The sequence below is a fragment of the Aspergillus ruber genome, assembly GCF_000600275.1.
Source record: "Aspergillus ruber CBS 135680 unplaced genomic scaffold scaffold00014, whole genome shotgun sequence".
Classification (NCBI taxonomy): domain Eukaryota; kingdom Fungi; phylum Ascomycota; class Eurotiomycetes; order Eurotiales; family Aspergillaceae; genus Aspergillus; species Aspergillus ruber.
In genome coordinates, this window is record NW_024467310.1 from 392,304 (window position 1) to 412,764 (window position 20,461).

Consider the following 20,461-nt stretch of genomic DNA (forward strand, 5'->3'; position numbering starts at 1 on the left):
ATAATAGAATACCCATACACTTACATACATAGGGCACCGGCAGATGGGGCATTACGCAAATTACAAAATTACCTGCACGGGCACGGCTGGGGTTTTATTTAGTATGAGTGTAGGTATTTATTAAATAGAGTAATAATAGAGTGATAAAGTGATATTATTATTATTGAATAGACTAGATATGAATATCTATATTCACAATATATCTCGTACAGAAGAGTACAGATTGGAATAAGTGACGATATGCAGACCGCGGCAGTTTCAACCTCAATACGAAGTACACACTCGCATGTTGTTAGTTACTGCAGTTTCAGTAATCAAGGATAGTCACTTGATCCTCTCATACATAGTACTCATATCATCCCATCCTTGCTTGACGGGATGCGAGGATAAAGAAGACAAAGAACGACCTTACTTTATACTTCATACTAGTCCGTACCCACGGCCACGACTCGGCTCAGGCTTCTTTATGCCGCGCAGAGAACATCGCGTATCGCACGAGTGTCTGGATGCTGACACAAGGAATGTGAATCCTGCTTGATATATAAAGTAGTGGTAGTACTCTCTGCCAGACAGTATCATATTGTAGGAGAAGTGAAGAACACCTTGCAGATGCAATGCATGTCACCTGATTCAACCGGACCTTATCTCCATCGACGTCACAGGTATCATCATAGATACAAGTATAATTACCACTGTATAAGTACAGGTACAGTATATACTCCGTACAGAGTACGTACCAGTAAGAACACAGAACCATGGAGGGTGTCATGAGTAGGATTTCTGGTAACCAGCCCGTGATTGGCCGGACATTGCGAACCGGGGTGGTTCGTATTCAATCCTGAAAGACGCCATTGTTGCAAATTGTACGGAGTACCGAGCACTAAGCTACAGCCGTGTATCTATGAAAACTTATGTCATTGCCCAGCTGATATTTACTGAAGTTAAACGAAAAACGAAAACCAAAAAACAAAAAGAAAAAAAGAAAAAAGAAAACCCAGACGCGTCGACGCGCGCTTGATGCATCCATTCATCCATCTCGGTGGTATTGAATCAGTGGCTGCGCTACCGATTAAGTACCTCGTACATGTACATACACGGAATGAGCAAGGAGTTACTCCCGAACACTGTACTTATTTACCTTTTGATACGGGAGTACGGAGTACTACAAACAATTCCTTGCATCGAGCAAGTACTTTTGTTACTACTTCGATCTGTGATATAATGCGGGTACCTGGCATGCTATGCTGTACTCTACTATGTACGTACGAAGCAAAATAATCCGGAGTAGAGGAAAACTCTTTCAGTGGATGCATGACATACAATTAATATCGCTTTTCTTGGAACCATGGATCGATGACTGCCCAAGAGGGGCATTGCCACTGCGCTTTAACTATCCTACAGAGTACAGATATACACCACCTCTTCTGTGTGGCCATAGTCTCTAGACAATAAACTCTACTCAATTGTATATCAATCGACTCATTCACTCACCTCGTACCTTACTGTACAAGTAACTACTCTGCGATCCACACAGCACAACCAGATGAAATTACAATCACCGTCGCCCAAGCACCAATCACCATCCGCCCTGCGCTTCCGATCCCAATCCGCTTAAAATTCTGAGGCCCATCGTGTGGCGTTTTGAAAGATTGAATCCACCGATGCCCTGTAAATTTCAGCCGTTACGGAAGTCGCGTTTTGCATTTCATAGCTTACGTGTGGTCGACGACCCGGTACTCTGGTCTATGATTCAGTTAGGGCTGTCAGTTTAGTTTAATATGGCCCATGATTATTGATAGTTATTGAGCTGCACTAGGTGCACACGGAGGCGTAATCTCTCGCTGCCCAATATCATCCCCAAACTCCCCCTGCCTCCCCAACTCATCCCCCAACAACTGAATCGTCTTTTGATATACCATCGCCGCCTCCATCTCCCACCGTCCAGGCGTCTCGTGATATTCATCAACCGCATTAGCATTCGGTGTCACATTCCCATCCCCAAGCACATCTTCCATCTCCTCATCCTCACTATTCACCTCACTCTCCCCAGTAAAATCACCATCCCCGTCAGTTGTCTCGTCACTCCGCTCTCTCACCTCCATAACAACCATCCGACACGTTTCCGCAATACTCTTAATCCGTACTTTCTCCGTCATCGAGACGATATTCCGCCTTGTTTCGAACCCCGCCAGCGGAGCCCCCGAGTCTGCGTCTTCCCCTGTTAACAGCGATGCGAAGACGGAGTCTAATTTGCGGAGGAGGCGAAAAGTCGATTGTGGGGTGAAGGGGTAGGAGGGGAGACTGGAGTTCACGAGGACAGCGAGCGAGATTATGTATGGGATTTGGAGGGTTGCTAGTGTGCGTGTGATTGTTAGTTTAGATGTAATCGGTTAAATGGACAGGGGAGGAGGGAAACGTACGCGTGCCACTAACCCAGACGACATCGACTAAATTCTCGATATCCCTGACCATTTCTTTGAAACTCTCGTATCCGCGTTCGCCCTGGCCCTCACCCTCGCCGTTCGGTGCTCCGCCTCCATAAGTACTGCTAAACTTCTTTGCATGCCGCCGGTTTATTCCCAGAATACTCTTATCAAGGTGATTTATCACAGCAGTCTCTTTCATCGATCCCGCTTTGAGCGGGTGCCTGCGTTGTTGCGGGAGGAGTGAGGGTGTTGCGGTCGAGGCTGACATTGTTGAGGGTGCGGGGGAGGGGAGGGAAGGGTGGATGAAGCCGCCGGCTGAGTCGGTTGAGGTCATTGTCGAGGTATCGATGGCAGTATAATGTAGTGTAAATGGCTGTAGTTGTGAGTGAAATACGGAGGGTGTTTGATGAAAGCAGAACTGATTCCTGCTGCCTCGAAGTACTCAGCGCAAATTCAAAAGATATATCCCCAAAGCGCCGTCGCCGAAGATTTACAACCAGCAATTTAAATATAAATGTCCAGCTAGCGTGAACAAGTGGTTTTGTACAAAGAACTCCAGTACCTGTAGAGTTGCAGAAAAGAAGATGTCATCGCCAAGCCTGAGATCTAAGTGGTCTGTGCGGAGTATTAATAGAGCATTGAGTACGCGGTATTGTAGTATTCTATGTCTACATGGCATTGAACGAGATTGAAAGAGTGGTTTATATATGTATTTTATGCAGTAAATATGCTTCTCATTCTATACTAAACCTGACATATCGACACTAGACTCGCGTTAGCAATTGTCCCGGACAAAACCGATGAAACAAGCGATAGAATGGACACTTCAGAGGTGAGAAGATAAATAGAATCGCTGGTGTTTGAAGGCATGGCATGACATCTGATCATAAATCGAGTCTTGCTACTCTGGCCCCAGCGTGCTCATCATGTGTACGGAGTATGTAGAAAGAAATCGGTATACTCACAATCAACCCGCCCTGAACCCATAACTTTTGTTGCCAACCCAAACGCCCGGCTAAACCGACTTTTAAGAAGAAAGAATTTATTCTGGCTGCGATATGTTAGCAATGGCATCTCCAAATCAAGTAGTAAGAAAGCAGGACTCACCCGAATCTTCCCCCTCCGCTCCTTCATCTCACTCAACTTCTTCCTATCATCATCAAACCTCCTCAACAACTGATTCTGTCTCTCCTTCCTCTTCTCACGGCTCTGGAAGCGATAGAAGTCACCCAGACCTTCCTCCTTCTTCCTCTGCTTCTCAACCAACTCCCTCATCTCCTCCTGCTGCGCAACATTATTCAACTTCGGTCCACTACTAACAGTGACAAATCCATCATCATCCGGCATCTGCGTCTTACGCGCTTCCTCACGCTTCCTCGCCTCCGCAACCTCACCGAACACAACCATAAAGTCGTTCACGGTGTTCAAGAGCGTCGCGCGGTCCGGATACCGGAGTTGTTCGTGGGTTGAGTACCGCGCGAGACCGAGCGGGGCGATGCGGTCCTCGATGCCTTCGGCCCAGACGATCTGGGTGCCCTTTTTGGCTGCTTTTGTGGCTGCTTTGAGACTACTTTCCATGCTGGGTTTATCGGCGAAGATGACGATGGCGTGGGCGCCGGATTTCTGGAGATGGTGGTCCCATGTTGAGGGGAGCTCGATGGCTTCGAGTTGGGATTGAAGGTCGTCGGCTGTGATGCGCTTGCGTTTTTTGTTGTTCTTGGAGGCGGAGAGGGTTGGGAGAGAGTGCTTCTTTTTCGTAGGGACGTTTTCGAAGTGCACTTTTTCGACGCGGCCGGCGGAGAGTTGTTTGGCGAAAAGGTGGCGGAGGTGGGTTTCGGTTGTGTCTATGGGGATATTGACGATGAAAAGAGAGCGAGGGGAGTCGGGGTCTGGGATGCGAGGCTCGTGAGGGCGTAGGTAGAGGTAATGGGTTGCTGGTTTGGGAAAGGCGGGTGTTGGGGGGAGTTGAATGGAGAGCACGGTATAACCGGCTATCTCTGGTGAGTCTTTCTTCATTTCCTGTAATCCAGGGGGTCCCGGAAAGGAAAAGGAAATAAAAGGAGTTGAGATGGACTGGTGTTTGCGCAAGAAATTATTCGCTCTTCCGCTCCGAGTTTGCGCTGCGGAAATTTTGCACGCGGAAGCGGAGACCACCGATAAGGCTAGTTAAGCTATTACAAGTACTTGTACATCGACAACAACATCAGCAAAAAAAAAAAAAAAAAGAAAAAGAAATATCACAAATAACTCCTAAGAAATATTTCAAATTATATCATCCCACATAGTTCTCTTCTATTCCAGCGTCAAATCTTATCAGGATCATTAATTCCGCCGTTCGTGATTACATAGGTCGCCTCGCGCTCAGGGCAATCTACAGCTTGTTAGACAATCCAAAGCCCTCAGAGCTAAGGATAACTAACCTGGTGAATCCTGAATCTTGGCCACACGTTCATCTCCACGTCCTTTCCGGAGCAAAACACGAGTCGCAGACGCATGCGCCAAGACATGTCCTCCAACTGGCTTACGGCCATCGGCTCCTGCAAAGAGGGCACTGGCGCCAGGATCGCTTTGGACCTGGTTTGTCTGGTATCGTCAGCAAGTATTCTGTAAGAGAGACAAGGGGACTAGACTAACCATCAAGACGCAGATGTTAAATTCTAAATTATAGATGAGCTTGCAGTCAAGAATAGAGAACTAGAGAGACGAGAGACATACCTTCAGCCATATGTGAAAGCTTCATCAAGAACTGGTTAAGCTTCTGTTGACGGTCCGCAAGCTCACCACGTCCACAGTAGTCCACACGGAAGCAATTCATGATACTATCAATAATCAACAGCCTGTACTCGCCTGCCGCAAACTCCTTGCTCAGAGTATACAGCAGCTCCAATTGATGCTCACTGTTGAGCGCTCTAGCGTAAGCGATATTCTCCTGAGCAGAGTCCGGGTCAACACCAAAACGCTCTGCAATCTGGGCAATACGCTCTGGACGAAAGGTACCCTCGGTATCAATGTAGGCAACCTTGCCATCTGCACCTCCCATCTCCTTAGGAAGTTGTGCGACGACGGACATCGTGTGAGATAGCTGTGTTTTGCCGCAACGGAATTCGCCAAAGACCTCGCTGATACTCATGCTCTGGAAGCCCCTACAACAGTGAGAACAAGACCCCGCCAATGATGAGGAGTAATTTACCCTCCGAGAATAGCATCAAACTGCTTGCTTCCAGTCGAAATTCTGGTTACCCTCTTGCGTTGATGATTCAGCTCCATAGCCGTGATGAACCCAGAAGCAGAGGGCTAGGACAGTCAGCCAGGGACAACACGCATGTACTCCGTAGCGATACGAACCAGGCACTTCTGGATAGCTTCCTTGACTTTCTCAACCTTGATCTCGCTGAAACCTCGAATCTTCAACAGAGTCTTTCGCGTAGCGCCATGGACCGACTAAGCGTATTAGCCTGGGGAGTGAGTGTATATATCCAGAAAGAGATCCATACAGCAACAGTGTAGAATCCATTCGCCTTGAGCTTTGTGATATCCGCTGCACTGATCCCTATTACATTATCAACACGGCTATTCGGACGAAGTGAGACGAGACGAGGCAAGAAGCGAGGACGAGAGCCCTGGACGTACCATGAGCCTGGATACCGTCGATATCAACAATGAAGTCCTGTCAAATATCGAGAAGACCAGAAGTCAGCAAGCCAAATAAATTATAGACAGAGGGAGAGGAAAGAAAGGACCTCTAGATCATCGTTGAACTCGTCGCCCGCATCAGATCCAGGCATCTTGTCACTGGATTGTAATTTGGGTGTAGATATGGAAGAGATTGACTATTAGGTATAAAGACAAGAATAAGGATTATAAAACTGAAAGGAAAATAGGATGGATTTGTTTGGGATGAAGATGAGCCTGGCTTGGAGAAGAAGAGAATTAGATGGAGCAAGTGCTCGAGAAGAGGGCTGCGTTGTGTCAACCCAAATAGGAAATGGTCAACTTGGTCATCATCAGACAACGTGCCATAACTACAAGAAAAAAATCAAAAGATATAGTATATGAGTTTGAAGGAATTTCTTTAGTTTTTGTTCCTTTCTTTGCTCCCCATTTTTGATAATACTAAGACAGCACCGTACACTATCTTATATAGCCATTCCGTACAAAAACACATCGTCCTCGGTCCACCAGTCTCTCTCACCCGCACTAAATTGAAATTCATCTCCTTGCCTCGTCTCCTTGAATGAGAAGGAAGATAACCCGCAGAAAGAACAATAGACGCCAATTCATGAGACTTGAGTCGTGCATGGGGATCCAAGTCATATGAGAACCTGGGACTTCGTGAAAACTTTTTTGGTTCGTCGTATACATAATATAAAAAAAGAGATGAAAAAAAAAAAAAGAACACCCGGTGCCAATAATCCGAAACAGGGCCATAATATATGCAAACAAAAGACGGGGGAAGAAAAATTAGGAAAAGAACCCTAATACAATAAGAGAAGAAGAGAATTGTTCCCCCGTTAGATGTGGGATTCGCGTTTCAAGGACACGTCAAGTGGTCCCTTTATGCGACAGCAGCGGCGGGAGCTGCTGCGACGGGAGCAGCCTCCGTGTTGGCTTCAGCGGCAACAGCAGCGGCGGCAGGGGCGGGAGTCGACTCAGCAGCTTGAGTAGACTCGTTGCTCGGGCACTCCCGAGAGATGTGTCCAGCTTGAGAGCACTTGTAGCAGACCTTGCCGGCAGAGCTCAACGGGCCACCGTTGGGAGCAGTGCAGTCACGAGAGATGTGACCCTAGGAATTTGTCAGAAGAGATCTATGGATAGACACTATTAATAGTGTACTTACAAGCTTTCCGCAAGCGTAGCACTTCATAGCCTGAGCCTGGCAGTCACGAGCGAAGTGGTTGGGACCACCACACTTGTAGCAGGTGGCAGCACGAGGGTAGCCGCCAAACCCACCGCGGAAACCGCCGTTGAATCCTCCACGAGGACCACCGACACCACGGCCAGCACCAGCACCAGCACCAGCACCAGCACCAGCACCAGGAGTGGGAGTACCACAGTTGCGCTAAAGAGACATGTCAGTCATCTCATACTTGCAATCCTTCACTCCATTGTAGCGGGATAGACGTACGGCAAGGTGACCAAGCTGGTTGCAGTTGTAGCAACGGCCGCTAGTACCACCGTTCAGACGCAGTGTAGGACAGTCAGCCTGGACGTGGCCAACTCCCTGGCAATTGTAGCATTGCTTAGCTGGAAGGAAACACATGTTAACGCTTGTACTCCACAACATTTGGATCCTGCGAAGGGGAGTTCCTTACTCTCGGTTGTACGAGGCTGCGGGCAGCTGCTGGACTCGTGTCCTGGTTCGAAGAATCAGACCAAAGCTCGGAAGAGGAGACGACATATGTTCGGTACATACCAGCCTGCTTGCCTATAGTAAAGAGTAACGCATTAGCAACAATCCCGAAATGAAACCATATAGGTGCGCAGTAAGGGTTCACTAACAGTTGTAGCAAAGACGCTCAGTTGAAGAGCAGACCTCTATTGTATTCCGTCAGCTAAACTTCCTCCATTTCCGGCGAATTGCTCCCAATTCCCAGGATATTACTGACCAGCGTAATGGCCAATGTTGCCACACTTGTAGCACGCACGACGAGAAAGCAACATCTTGACTGTATACTAAACTGATTCTTCTCCTCCAGTTAGCCGCTGTCAATGGACAATGCTCATGGTCCCGTGAAAGTCCGCATTGTAATGTCAAGAAGACCAAGGATTGACGGTGCTGGCTTTCCCTCCCCTCTCTCGATATCAACCGTTGCAAGACCGTTATGGCACTTGCCCGGACCATGCGACAGCCCGCATTGCTGCATCCGTGAAAAAGCGCCCAAATATCCCATTCCAACCCATATTAAATATCCGAGAGAAGCGAATCGGCCATAAAAAAAAAAAAAAAAAAAACTCAGGCGAACAATCGAAAAACCGAGAGAGGATCGTAGAGGAAAATCGCACGCAGCCCGTCAAACCCGATTGGAAAAAGCATCGAACAAAGCAAATAGAAGAGTTTCATACGGAAGGACCTTGAAGAAAAACTTACCCTTCCAGAAACCAACGAACGAACTCCTATTCAATTAAGATCTGATTTTCCGCTGTCAGTCCTGAGAACCTTGCTGGTAGATGCTCGATGGTGGTGAAAAAAAAAAAAAAAAAAAAGGGGGCGGAAAAAAAAAAACCCAAAAAAAAAAAGGGGGAAAAAAAAAAAAAAAAAAAAAAAAAAAAGCTTACCTGCTTTACAACGCGACTCTCAACACACAACAGCTCTCCAATTCCTCCAGACCACGAGCAACACAAAAAAAATGAACGAAGAGGTATTTCCTGAGGAAAATTTGCAGTAAATCTATGATGGTGGTGAATGGAAAAAAATAGCCCTTTCCCCATCAGGGCCCAATCGCTATGCAAAAAAAAACTTCCTCAATTTAGCTTCCGGGCTTTTCCGTATTGCGTAAAGGCTGCAGTGGCCCAGATTCCTGACAGGTAGCCTGAGGCATGAATGTCTGTTGTATACGCCATAGACTGCAGAGTACATACGATAAAGAGCTGATCAGGTCATTAAGATTAATAACACGGGTATAATATTTATGCTTCCTATTCGCAACAACAACAACAACAACAACAATACCACTTCCTCCGTAGACAGTATCTTTTTCATGAACGCGCTAATGCATTAAAATTATATACCTAATGCGTGCCGACAAAAGGCTTATGTTAATACTCTTACTCCTCCTTCTCGACAGCAGCCGGAGCCTTGATCTCCCGGCCTTTGAGGAACTCGAGTCCTTCACCACCCTGGAAATCAACCATTAGCGAAGTGATCAAGACAAATGACAGGGAAGTAACTTACGTAGCTGATCAAGGGAGAAACCTCAACACCAACGGACTGGCCCTCAGTGACAATGACACCACCGGCCTTCTCAATCCATCGCTTACCCTGCTCCATGATGTCCCGCTTGCTGGTGTCCGGGTCGTCCTCACCAGTGCCCTTGGCGTTCTTCAGAGGCGAGAACTCGTCCTCACGGCGGACCTCAATGGAAGCGAACTTGTCAAGGGGGGTCAGGGGGAAGACGTCAAAGACGAACTGCTCCAACTTGATACCGTTGGGCTTCTCAGGCTTGAAGGCCTCGCCATTCTCAGGCTTGATGCAAGGAATCTTCTTGCGGGCAACGTGGTGAGGCAGCTTGTGAGACCAGGTCTCGATAGACTCCAGGAAACGGAAGGAGTAGTAGTGGTTGACGATGTTGGCAGCGCGGAACTTCAGCACATCAGGCTGCTTGGGGTCCTTGGCCTCAGCAGTCTCTTGGTCAATCTCAGAGTACTCAACGACATCCGGCTTGCCGTTCTTCTGCAGAATCAAACCAACAGACTCAGTGGCATTGCGCTTCCGCACCACCTTAGTGGCAATGTCGACGTCCTTCGCGGCAGCGAAACCAATGAAGACAGGGTCTGCAACCTTGACCAAGCAGTTGTCAACACAGTATGTGTGGATGTGCTGGATGCCACGGTTACGCATGTTCTCCCGCACTCCCGAGGTGACGAGGGCCTGGTAGATACCGCCATTTCCATCTGGTGCGACGGCAGCCTATACACCAAAGCGATTAGAACGGAAGTCATGGTAAAATTGAAGGAAAGTGGTACGTACCTTCGACTTAGACTCCAACAGAATCTTACCCTCATTGGAGATACAAGGCAAAACACCCTGCTCGAAGATAATCACGTTGTCCTTGGACAATCCAAAGTAGTTGTTTTTCTGGAAGAAGTCTTCCGTAGGCTTGCGAGTCGGTCCACTGGTCATCACATACCAAGGAATAACCGCCTCCTTGCCCGAGACCTTTTGAGCCAGCAGCTGCAGTTTAGCAATCCGCTCACCCTGGATCTGGAAAAGCGACTTGTGGCTAGGAAGACCAATGTCAAAGCAACCCTTGGGGTCAGAGCTACCCAGACGAGTACCCTGACCACCGGCCATCAGAACCACCGCAACTTTGTTCTCCGAAACCGCCTTGAGACCTGCATCGTACCATTGTTGGATATCCTTGGGGTCCGAGTCGAGGATCGAGGCCAGAGCCACGTCGGGGAGAGGCTCGAGGGTAGGAGGGCCCTCGGGGGCAGCGGCAGGGCTTAGGGCCTTTTCAGCTAATTCATTGACACGGGTGGGATCGAAGTTGGTCAGTTGGTGGTAGAGCTGGGTCTTTTCAGTAGGCTGGAGTTCATCGACGAAAGCGAACACTTGGCCTTGTCCGGCTTCGGTATATTTCTGCTGGAGCTTCTGGAAGTCCTCGGCCGAGGGTTCAGGAAGGGCGGGTTCGGCGTGGGGTTGGAGCTTGCCCACGAGGTTGGAGACAGTCTCTTTGATAGCGGCAGCCATTATGATGATAAGGAGGTGAGAATACTGGGGAAAAAAGAGAGGAGGATAGATGGAAAGGAAAGGAAATGAAAGGAAGAAGAAGAAGAAGAAGAAGAAGAAGAAGAAGGGAGGATAAATTAAGGAAGGGAAAAGGAAGAAACAAAGAGGGGCGTTAGCTGATCGGGGACAGCGGGGCGTGAAGCTGTCCTCTATACTTGCACTAGTAGTACTAACGGTAGCAGAGAAAACACTGACCGCCACAAAAAAACTGTTCCTTGGCTGAAGGCAAAAATAGTAGTTATTCCCATACCTTTTTTAGACCAACCATTACCACACTTTGACTGGGACCATGTCTGACATCGCGGACTGTGAGTGGCCAGCGGATGTTTCTCTTGCTGTGGCGGGGCATAAAGTGAGGTTTGGAGTTTCGCCAACAAAGCAATTGCTGTAGAATGTATGTATGTAAATGAAGAGAGTTATGCAGACAATGCCTTACAGATGATTTACAGCTGGTCAAATTGCTCAGTCATACGATTTTTTTTTTTTTTTTGGCGCAATGGTACGGAGTACATGCATATACTGACCAGTAATGCACTTATTGAACTGTCGGTATAAACCATCTAATGTCGTACCTTTAACGTAGTAGAAAGAGTTTGGTTTTACATACACTATATACTGTGTGTTATGGACAGTAAACTCCATCACGCCAAAGAACTATACGCCAAAGAAGCAGTCTAACGACGTCGCCTTTCTCGGTAGTGATCATCATCACGACGATCACGTCCCCGTCGCTCATCACCGTGTCTGTCTCGACCCCGGTATCGATTACCACGGCGAGAGTCCTCTCGTCGTGGACTCCGGCTGTACGACCGATCGCGGTACCGATCGCGGTGTGAACTTCCTCGTTTCGGACTCGGACTGACTCTGCGGTCTCGTTGAGAGCTTTTTCGCGGGCCTCGACTTAATGAACGCTCACGGGAGGCAGGTCGCCGCCGGGCAGCCTCACGTTTGTCAAACATCATATTGTAACGGTCGTCATCATCGTCTTTGAGCTCGATTTCGGGGGATGCTCTATACTGGCGTTTCCTTTCAAGCTCAGCTACACCACCAAAGCCACCCCGTGGGCCCCCACGCTTAGTGATGGTGGCATTCCGCCAGCTTTCCGACAGCTTCGACACCTATTGCTAGTTAGACGAATGCAGCAACGAAAAAAAAAAAAAGCATTATGGTAAAGCTTACACTTTGAGAGAAATCCACGTGGATGCGATGGTCGTCAATCAAAACGCCCTGCATCTTGAAATATGCCTGCTCGCAATCCTTCTGATTCTCAAATTCGATAAAACCGTACTGCAGACTGTCACCAGTACGCTTGTCTCGGATGATCTCGCAGGATAGGATTTGCCCAAATCGACTAAAAATCAAATGAAGGTCCTCGTCTAGATAGTGTTAATATCAAGTATGAACTTATGAAGATGAAAGTGCACGTACCCTGCGTGACCGGATTTAGCTTGCAGACGAACAGAACATTCTCAGGCGGCTTGACTTCTGCAAATGGAAGATCTCCAACCATTTCTAGAGTCAATGCCTGTGCTCTCGCCTCCCGCTCCCGCCGCAGTGTCTCCATTGCTTCCTCATCCATATCATCATCCAGATCCTCATCATCGGCGATCCTAACGGTATCCAATTGGGCCTTGGTCGGTAACGGACTCTCAGGTGGCTCTACCAATCCTGAAGGATCATCATATGGATCGTCTAGGACGGCCGTATGACGGATACGAATATCCTTAAGAGGTCGACCCCGGTCATCAGTAAATGCCTCATTGGCTTTCTCCAGAACATCGAATCCCTCCACCACCTTTCCAAATATAGCCGCCTTCCCATCTAAGTAGTCCAGGTTATCGCCGAGTGTAATAAGGAATTGACTAGCTGCCAGACGTTGATCCGGATCGTGCGTAGCGGGAACTGTCGCCATGCTCACAGTACCACGCTCAAGATGCTTCAGTTTCGGGAGCTCGAGAGAGAATGTTCGCTTCGACGGGCCTTCCAACAGACCCCATATTGAGGAGCCGCCATCGCTCTCTGGGGAATCAGGTCCGATAGGGTCACCGGTTTGGAGAGAAAAGTTCTTCTGGACGTTATGTACGGGCGAGAAGTTATAGTATTTGACTTTACATAGCTTCAAAAAGCTGCAGCGGTAGAGAACAGGGAGCTGTTAGTTTCCGTTCAGCCACTCGACAAGACCACCACGCAAAAACAAAGGGTGAAAATGGAATTTGACTTACTTTTCGCACACCTTTGGAGACTCGTTAACCAACAGGTCAATGACAATATCGCCCAGCGAAGTCTCCAGGAGTACACTCATGGCGAATGCCCGGCGAGAATTAACAGTGCGTTCTCGTCCAACCAGAAAAAAAAAAGTAGAATTAAAAAAAATATTAGAAATAGTTCGCGGGCAGGCGTTGTCGTAGAGGTACAACTAAGACACTAACTAGCATGGGGGTATGTTCACGTACACGAGTTGCGTGTTGCGGTTGGTTAAGATGCCAATAACTAATGACGGCGATGATGCTTTTCTGCCCCGTTACCGCTTTAGGATACGCGCGCGTCCATTTTGCGGGCTGACTGAGCGGCTCCCGGGATCTACCATGATATCTCCGTGCTCTGCCCTTAACTGCTGCTCCCGGTAACCAAACCACCCATAACCCGGGAATTACAGCAAGAATTATATTATGGTCCGGACAGATGCACATGCTCACAACGCAAGGCAGGGACAAGGGCTGATTTGGCTCTTTGCTCACGTCAAAGCACTTAAACTCCGGAGGCCCGTCCCGAAGGCTCCGGTGTAACGGTTTTCTTCTCAATCCGACGGCATGAGTCGACTAGGGGTTATCCAAACAAAGTACGATTACTCTGTACTTATTTTCGTCGTACTTCTGGACGTAAAGTAAACGTGTTTGGTAGATATGCAGCACCGCGCACGGAACTATTTTTCGGTGAGGACCAGGGTCGAGGATCAAGCGCATGCACGCTCTGGGATTTTTTTGATCGTGTTCAGCCCCTACAATACTCCGTACACAATTCGGACCACAGAATTTATTGAACAAAGTCTCTCTGATAAGGTTTACAAGGAAAGAGAGGATCGACGTCAATCGGTTGCCTATGTTGACCCTGCACCGTTCAACCCATTGTGCGAAACAAATTCCCCTATTGCAACCCCATTTACAGAATTGGGATACGCGCCGAGAGAAAGACCGGGCGTGCAACTTGGATATCTCTTTACGCTCTTCAATGAGTTCCACAGCAAAGGTGTTGCAATTAAACGGTTTCGGTTTCCCTTTTGCAACATGCCCCAACGTCTGCGGCGCAGTACGCCCCATACATACCACGTACCAACACTGTCCAGATATAGAAGACACGTGGAGTGTTTCCAGTTTTGTATGCGGTGTGTTCGCTTTCACGTTCTATTTTGACAGTCAGAGGAGAAATATCGGAGTTGTAAAGTGACAGGTAAGTCGCACTGACATCCTGTGGCTGGCCCTATTACCAACGACAATCGCATCTCGCCATCACTATCGTTATTTTGTGGACTGCATTGAATATCATTTCTCTTTCTCGCCATTCTTTTCTTTTTCCTTTCTTGAGTGAGCATTAGACGCTTGGCCAGCCGATAGGTTGCACCATTCGACTTGCTGTGGATTCGACCATTCCCTAAACCTCACTATTACTGTACTTTTGGAATTGGCGTTTACAAATATTATAATAGTATATGATTTTGTGAATTTGGAATTCAATGAAAACGCTTGGCTGTTGTTCTGGTGGTTGAATACAAGACACGGATTCAGATTTTCCTCTCGATTTTTGTATAATTTTGTGCGGTGTATACTGCATTCTCTCTCTCTCTCTCTCTTTCTCTCTGCTCGACTGGAGACATTCCCATAGAGCTGAACCCGAGAACAAACGGTCTCAATCACGATCCATTGCAATGCAGGACATCATAACCCATTTCGATGGCAGCTCATTCATCTTACCAACAGGGTCTTATTCCACAAATCCCTGGACTGCATGCAGTTAAACTTTTTCTGTCCGGCGGCTGTCTTCCGATTTGCTCAACTTATGATAATATGATATGGATATTATTCTATACTCGTGTCTTCTTTGTTCCAGTCCATCTTTTCTTTTTTCTTCTTTCTCTAATTGTTGTTTTGCCTTGTGTGTGTCGGCCCAGCCTCGGATATGTAGTAGTGAAAACACTACTAGGCGCGAGACGAATACTCTCAAAATGACTCGTCCATTCCTGTCAAAGATGTTTTACCGACTCAGTTATGGAATTGATTCATCTGTGCGCTGGCGGGACTAGTTGGTGACCTGATCGCGAACTACGAAAACCGCCCTGTTGCGACGAGATTTTCAAACGTCCCGAAACATCAAAATGGCTGTATTGGAAAATCGGTTTGCCCGGCTTCATTTTCAAGGTTTTAGGGGAGGAAGACCCGATTGTATTGGTACTGTTCTGTTTTTTCCTTCCCCCTTCCATTCCTGCAAGTTGTCAAATAATCCTTGATCGCCCTGATAGGGTTCACGAACGCCCGACATTGTCGCCTGCTTAGCGAGCCGCATGCTAAAAAGGTTCCAGCCGAGACTAAATGACGGGTCCTTATCTGTTTGATGCTAAACTAGGAATCGCAGCTGTCAAGCCAATGGATCGACCTAGAAACAGGGCAAACATCGTATATTCTGCGTTTATTCCACCGGAAAGTGGCCAATCAATGCATGCATTTTGAGAACTCATGCAAACGTAGTCGGTGGAGGCCTTCTTTGCAGCGACGAACAGCATCTGGAACTTGGCCTGGACATTAATGGCAGATCTTTTTACTGCGAAGAAACGAAGGATATCCCTAATCGCGAGAGCAAGACGGACAAAGAAACAGCAAACACAGTGGAGCCTTTCTCTATCATGACCGGTCTAAAAGGCGTTTCGCGGAGAGCTTCAATTGCCCCAGTTTTGGACGATTGCACGCCGCTTAAGATTATCAGGTCACTTGCAAAGCAGTACGACGTTACTCGTGTGAAACAAGACCTCTAAAAATTCCGGGATATTCTAGATGTCTGGCCTGCCAGCACCATGTCGGGTATTCCAACCTTTCTCCGTACATGATCTGGGAATATGAGATGCGACACGGGATTCTGCATACTTGCTTTTCTTACCCCCTGGTACGACGGCGCAGCAGGGAATGACTGACAGTATCAAACTGATCACACTCTTCTTGTATGTATGAAAATGTACTAGTGACTTTACCGGTTTTGAGGGGGAACTCCAGATGGGGCTATGATGTGGAGTCTAAGCAGCCCTGGTCTGATGCCACCTGGGATTAAAATAAAAAAAATAAAAAAAAGAAAAAAAGAAAAAGACAATCGATAATCGACAATCAGCGTGAATCAATCCAGTCCATACTAGACCCCCATGGGCTCAAATCTTTGTATCTACATTAACCCCGAGACTCCTTTTAATGCTTGCAGGATCGACGAGGCATGTTATTCATAACCCCATAACCTACTTTTCTTTCTTCTCTTCTTTTTCTTCATCTTAATATTTTCTACATCTCGCTTTCTCTGACAAGCATCGTTGTCATATTTACTTTTTATATTTTTAAATTCTCCGTGTCTTGCATGAAACCCTCTGGATGAGGAACATGATTGCGTCTACTAGACCACTGAACGAAGCTATGGCTCACCAGCTCTTGTCCACAGATGAGAGGGCCAACCTTCACCATCAACATATCAAAAAAGAAGCCCACTCAGTTGCACGGCGCTCTTCTCGCCATGGACAGCAACGAGATTCCCTGAAGCAAATCACTGCTCGTGTCAGCCCTTCTCGAGAAAAAGATAACAAGGACCCAAATAAACGTCGCAGTCGACTTGCTGTAAGTGGAATGTCTAGCGTCGGAGGCATATCGTGGAGTGAAGCTCACAATGCCACCAGTGTGCCCGGTGCCGACAGCGAAAGATTAAATGCAGTGGCGAGAACGAGGATGGACAGGCTTGCACGAACTGTCGAAATGCAGGCGAAGAAACAAGATGCCATTTCTTGAGGGTGGGTTACTTGCTCAATCATCACGGGAAACTAAGCTAACCAGTATCTTTACGCAAAGGTCAAGGCAATGCATTGTCCTGCCCTGGGTGGTGCTGCAAACCCTTCGCCATCCAACGTCAACATGTATGCTCAAATGAACCAAAAGTCGGCTGCAGTATCGAATGTACGATACTCGCCGTATTCACGGTCGCCCAATTACTACATGGGGCCAGCTGACGCGCATCCTGCGTTTCCTCGGCAGCCATACGGCATCGAGCATGGTGTCAACTACGAGGATCCATCAGCTGCAGTCTATAACGGTCAAGCTGCTGCACACATGCTGCCTAGTACACCGCAGGGCGCTTGGAATGATTACTACGGTTTAACCTGGAACCCGAGGGGATGGAGTACGAATGAGACGGGCTTCCCGGATCAAGGAACAGAGAATCCCCTGATCCAATCGGCCTATTCCTACATGCTTGCGGGACAGGGGACCCATCGAAATATTCCAAGTCCTACGTCACAACCGCAACTGATGACTCCTTCGCCTGAGGTTACTTCTGGACTGCCTTACCCCCCAGAATACAGAGCCAGTGGAAGCCCTTGGGAGCAGAAATGCGATACAACGGCTCACCGTAGCCCAATGCAAAGCATCACGAACGAATCCTTCTCTACAAGCCCAGAAAACCACATCAAACTAGACCCAGGCGTCCAAGACATGGTCCTGGGCTACGTCCCGACGATTCTCTCACAAGACACAACCACTATCCCTAACGGCACATACCCAGCTCTCGACCCTGCAATGGTAGGTGACTTCCAAACACCGCCCGGTGCCCAATTCATGAGAACCTTCTCACGAGACAGCAACAGCCGTCTACTATCCATCGGAACCAGCAGTGACTACAGCCCATCGGACAGCTACCATTACAGCAGCAATGGCAGCAACAGCGGTAGTGAGCGCAGCAGTACCCATTCCGAAGCGAGCGACTCTTCAGCAACTACGCTGATTAACGGGTTGCCATATTCGCCTGTGAAGCAGGTCGATACTCATGCCCAGTCCGGACCACAGTTCAATTTGATGGCGTCAGATGCTATGGCGGATTATCACCCGGAGATGCAGCGGGCTCTTCAGGGTTATTGAGTTCGCCCGAGCCCAGGGCTACTTAGAATTTATTTTCTTTTCCTTTGTTTTGTGTTTATGTTTATTGGGAGGTGGCTTTCAATGGGCTGTTTCTTTTGTCCTTTCGTTTGTTCGCTTACGATTACGATTACGCCTACTGTACTTTTCACATGTATTCTGGTTCGGTCGTTTGGCTTCGAGTTGGGTGGCTATGTGGTTTGCTATTTGACGGCCCAGTGGTAACTAATTATGTGATTCATGGATGGGTGGCGCTTATTCTTTTTATTTGTCTATCGAATTAAGAGTCATACAAGTAAACAACCCAATCATCCTCTTCCGTTGGCTATTAGTAAACGCTAACCACACCATATAGTCGTATACAAACCACACCTACAAATCGCATCAGTAACTTGTAACTTTGCAAACTAGTAAAAGTAAACCAGTAACCAAAAATAACCGTAACACAACCAATCCAAATCTCAACCATCCACCCCACCTCACCAAAACGACAGAATACCCATGAATCATGATCTACGACGTTGGAAATGCAGTGCTACCATTCGTCGGCGGTTTCACCGTCCGGTCTAGCCGTACCGCACTGGCTGGTGTACTAAGTATGTATATGGAAAAGAAGGGGTAGCTCAGCATCAGCGGGGAAAAGCGGGAAATTGTAATCGTTGCTGCTGTGTTATGTATGGGCTTGGGTTTGTGCTTCTGCATCGGGGGAGGATGTGCCGGTGCCGGTGGTGGTGCCGGATACCGGATGGTGGAGGGATAGTACTCCGTGGTATTGATGCTGCTGATAAGAGACATCTGGGCTGGGGAAATTGGGGAATGGACTGATACTTTGTATGAGAACTCGCGCAGAAGAGAAAATGGGAATGAAATAAGTAGAGCCTCATAATATTCTTTCCCTGTTATCACCACGGCCATGAGGATAAAATATGGGTGTGGAACAAGTAAGTCATCTTGCAAACACAAAATACCACCTCGAATTAAAGAAAAAACCACAGGGTTTCAAAGCAGCAGGGTCATCAACAATTCCCCCTGGGAAAAGCCGCATTCCATTTCCTTTTTTTTTTTAAAAAAATTCCCTTTTTTGTGTGTGCAAGTGCAAACCGTAATGCGCGAAGAAACGAGAAAAAAGGTTGTCCATTTCCATTTTCCAAATTCCCTAATCCCTATAATCACAGTAAACCCCCGCCCATAATCACCAGCAGCACTATCGCCAGAAAGCGTCCGTTGGCGATTACATTTAGTCCTTGCTCTTCTTGGGGCCCTTGGTCTTGGCGGTACCGCGGAACTTCTTGGAACGGTTCTTTCGTTGCTTGCCTGTTGTCGAGAATAAGTATTAGCCTTGGTCCGGTCCAGTCCTGGCTATCCATAGTCCTCCTTCTCAAATCCCGGGATAAACATACGCTGCTGTCTGGAGGCCTTCTCGATCTTGGTAGCGGCACCGATGCGGACGAGACGGTGGTGAGGCTCGAACTTCTTCAGGGCCTCAGCGGAGTCGTAGACCAGGGCGAAGCCGGTGCTCTTGCCACCACCGTATTGCGTGCGGAAGCCGAAGACGGAGACCTCGTCCTTGTTGGCCTTGTAGAGACCGGAGAGCTTGTCGCGGAGCTCATCCTTGGAGACGTTGGCACGGTTGGGGTGGAGGACGTCACTAGAGAGGAGTATTAGTTTAATGAATTTTGCCTTCCTGATCATCCATCCCCCTGTGATAAAGAATCCTCTTGCAATTTTGACGGTATTTCCATCGAAAAAAATATCGAATAATATATCCACATGTCATTCCAATAACCACCCAAATCGATAAAACACCGAAAAAGCGATAAAAGCAGGAGAAAGAGAGCCTTACACGACCATCTGTCTCCGGGCAAGCAGAGGGTTGCGGATGAACTTGCGCGTCCGCAGGGTAACGGGAGCGTCGGCCATGGTTGTCGATTTCTGTGATTGACAGCGAGAAATCTGTCGACAAGTGACGAAGGAAAAAGGGAAAGTTGTTGGCGGCCGCGGGGGTTGTCGAAGTTCGCTGTCGATTTTCGAAGCCAGCCGGATTGCGATAGAACGAATATTCGTTGTGCACTGCTGTGGGCTCGGCTAGGGCATCTGCTAACCAAACACGGTTAGCGCGCACGTGATAAAAGGTTTGTGCCTGAGGCGGAAACTCCGCTCCGTAGTACAGACGAGACATGCTTTGAATGTGAAACAGTCGAATTCATGGTCCTTCTCCAATACACAGTGCCAGTATATCCCTCAAAAGCAAACTTTGCTCTTTGCCCAACCTATTTCTGACAAGACACGGCACACAAAACAATATCTTAGAGTTTGACATGGCACGACCAATGCCCGTCACGACTCAGTTGGAGTTTTCCTCTCTACTCTGGTTCAGCCCCAGCTTGGCTTCCTTGAGAATACATGCGCTTGTACTTTAGGATCAAGATGGCAATTAT

The 20,461-nt window shown here is 47.8% G+C and overlaps 9 protein-coding genes across 9 annotated transcripts; 2 read left to right on the top strand and 7 right to left on the bottom strand.

Moving 5' to 3' along the window:
* The first annotated feature begins 140 nt into the window (after positions 1–140).
* EURHEDRAFT_412761 (uncharacterized protein) lies at positions 141–551 on the top strand. The gene has a single exon (XM_040781996.1). It carries the CDS (start codon positions 287–289, stop codon positions 536–538), a length of 252 nt encoding a protein of 83 aa, XP_040638606.1. The 5' UTR covers positions 141–286; the 3' UTR covers positions 539–551.
* A 1,088-nt stretch (positions 552–1,639) lies between these two features.
* On the bottom strand, positions 1,640–2,996 carry EURHEDRAFT_412762 (general transcription factor IIH subunit TFB6 family). The gene is made up of 2 exons (XM_040781997.1): positions 2,421–2,996; positions 1,640–2,353 (listed from the first exon to the last, which is right to left on the bottom strand). Exons 1-2 carry the CDS (start codon positions 2,758–2,760, stop codon positions 1,800–1,802), a joined length of 894 nt encoding a protein of 297 aa, XP_040638607.1. The 5' UTR covers positions 2,761–2,996; the 3' UTR covers positions 1,640–1,799.
* A 472-nt stretch (positions 2,997–3,468) lies between these two features.
* EURHEDRAFT_377919 (putative ribosomal small subunit assembly protein) lies at positions 3,469–4,442 on the bottom strand (the record flags this gene model as incomplete). The annotated part of the gene is made up of 2 exons (XM_040779014.1): positions 3,469–3,477; positions 3,534–4,442. The coding sequence occupies 2 exons, from the start codon at positions 4,440–4,442 to the stop codon at positions 3,469–3,471; spliced, it is 918 nt and encodes a 305-aa protein (XP_040638608.1).
* Positions 4,443–7,031: 2,589 nt separating this feature from the next.
* Positions 7,032–7,842, bottom strand: gisB (putative zinc knuckle nucleic acid binding protein). The gene is made up of 2 exons (XM_040787642.1): positions 7,552–7,842; positions 7,032–7,485 (listed from the first exon to the last, which is right to left on the bottom strand). The coding sequence occupies exons 1-2, from the start codon at positions 7,708–7,710 to the stop codon at positions 7,210–7,212; spliced, it is 435 nt and encodes a 144-aa protein (XP_040638609.1). The 5' UTR covers positions 7,711–7,842; the 3' UTR covers positions 7,032–7,209.
* A 1,159-nt stretch (positions 7,843–9,001) lies between these two features.
* On the bottom strand, positions 9,002–11,266 carry EURHEDRAFT_386685 (UDP-N-acetylglucosamine diphosphorylase). Its single transcript, XM_040779690.1, has 3 exons — positions 10,114–11,266; positions 9,319–10,053; positions 9,002–9,263 (listed from the first exon to the last, which is right to left on the bottom strand). The coding sequence occupies exons 1-3, from the start codon at positions 10,834–10,836 to the stop codon at positions 9,192–9,194; spliced, it is 1,530 nt and encodes a 509-aa protein (XP_040638610.1). The 5' UTR covers positions 10,837–11,266; the 3' UTR covers positions 9,002–9,191.
* Positions 11,267–11,489: 223 nt separating this feature from the next.
* EURHEDRAFT_412767 (cyclophilin-like protein) lies at positions 11,490–13,214 on the bottom strand. Its single transcript, XM_040781998.1, has 4 exons — positions 13,098–13,214; positions 12,304–13,001; positions 12,055–12,251; positions 11,490–11,993 (listed from the first exon to the last, which is right to left on the bottom strand). Exons 1-4 carry the CDS (start codon positions 13,175–13,177, stop codon positions 11,550–11,552), a joined length of 1,419 nt encoding a protein of 472 aa, XP_040638611.1. The 5' UTR covers positions 13,178–13,214; the 3' UTR covers positions 11,490–11,549.
* A 3,324-nt stretch (positions 13,215–16,538) lies between these two features.
* EURHEDRAFT_377924 (uncharacterized protein) lies at positions 16,539–18,026 on the top strand (the record flags this gene model as incomplete). Its single annotated transcript, XM_040779015.1, has 3 exons — positions 16,539–16,736; positions 16,796–16,906; positions 16,965–18,026. 3 exons carry the CDS (start codon positions 16,539–16,541, stop codon positions 18,024–18,026), a joined length of 1,371 nt encoding a protein of 456 aa, XP_040638612.1.
* A 255-nt stretch (positions 18,027–18,281) lies between these two features.
* EURHEDRAFT_74374 (uncharacterized protein) lies at positions 18,282–19,460 on the bottom strand. The gene is made up of 3 exons (XM_040787643.1): positions 19,424–19,460; positions 19,097–19,337; positions 18,282–19,002 (listed from the first exon to the last, which is right to left on the bottom strand). The coding sequence occupies exons 2-3, from the start codon at positions 19,165–19,167 to the stop codon at positions 18,537–18,539; spliced, it is 537 nt and encodes a 178-aa protein (XP_040638613.1). The 5' UTR covers positions 19,168–19,337; positions 19,424–19,460; the 3' UTR covers positions 18,282–18,536.
* EURHEDRAFT_412772 (40S ribosomal protein eS24) lies at positions 19,101–19,972 on the bottom strand. Its single transcript, XM_040781999.1, has 2 exons — positions 19,424–19,972; positions 19,101–19,337 (listed from the first exon to the last, which is right to left on the bottom strand). Exons 1-2 carry the CDS (start codon positions 19,713–19,715, stop codon positions 19,261–19,263), a joined length of 369 nt encoding a protein of 122 aa, XP_040638614.1. The 5' UTR covers positions 19,716–19,972; the 3' UTR covers positions 19,101–19,260.
* Positions 19,973–20,461: the final 489 nt, after the last annotated feature.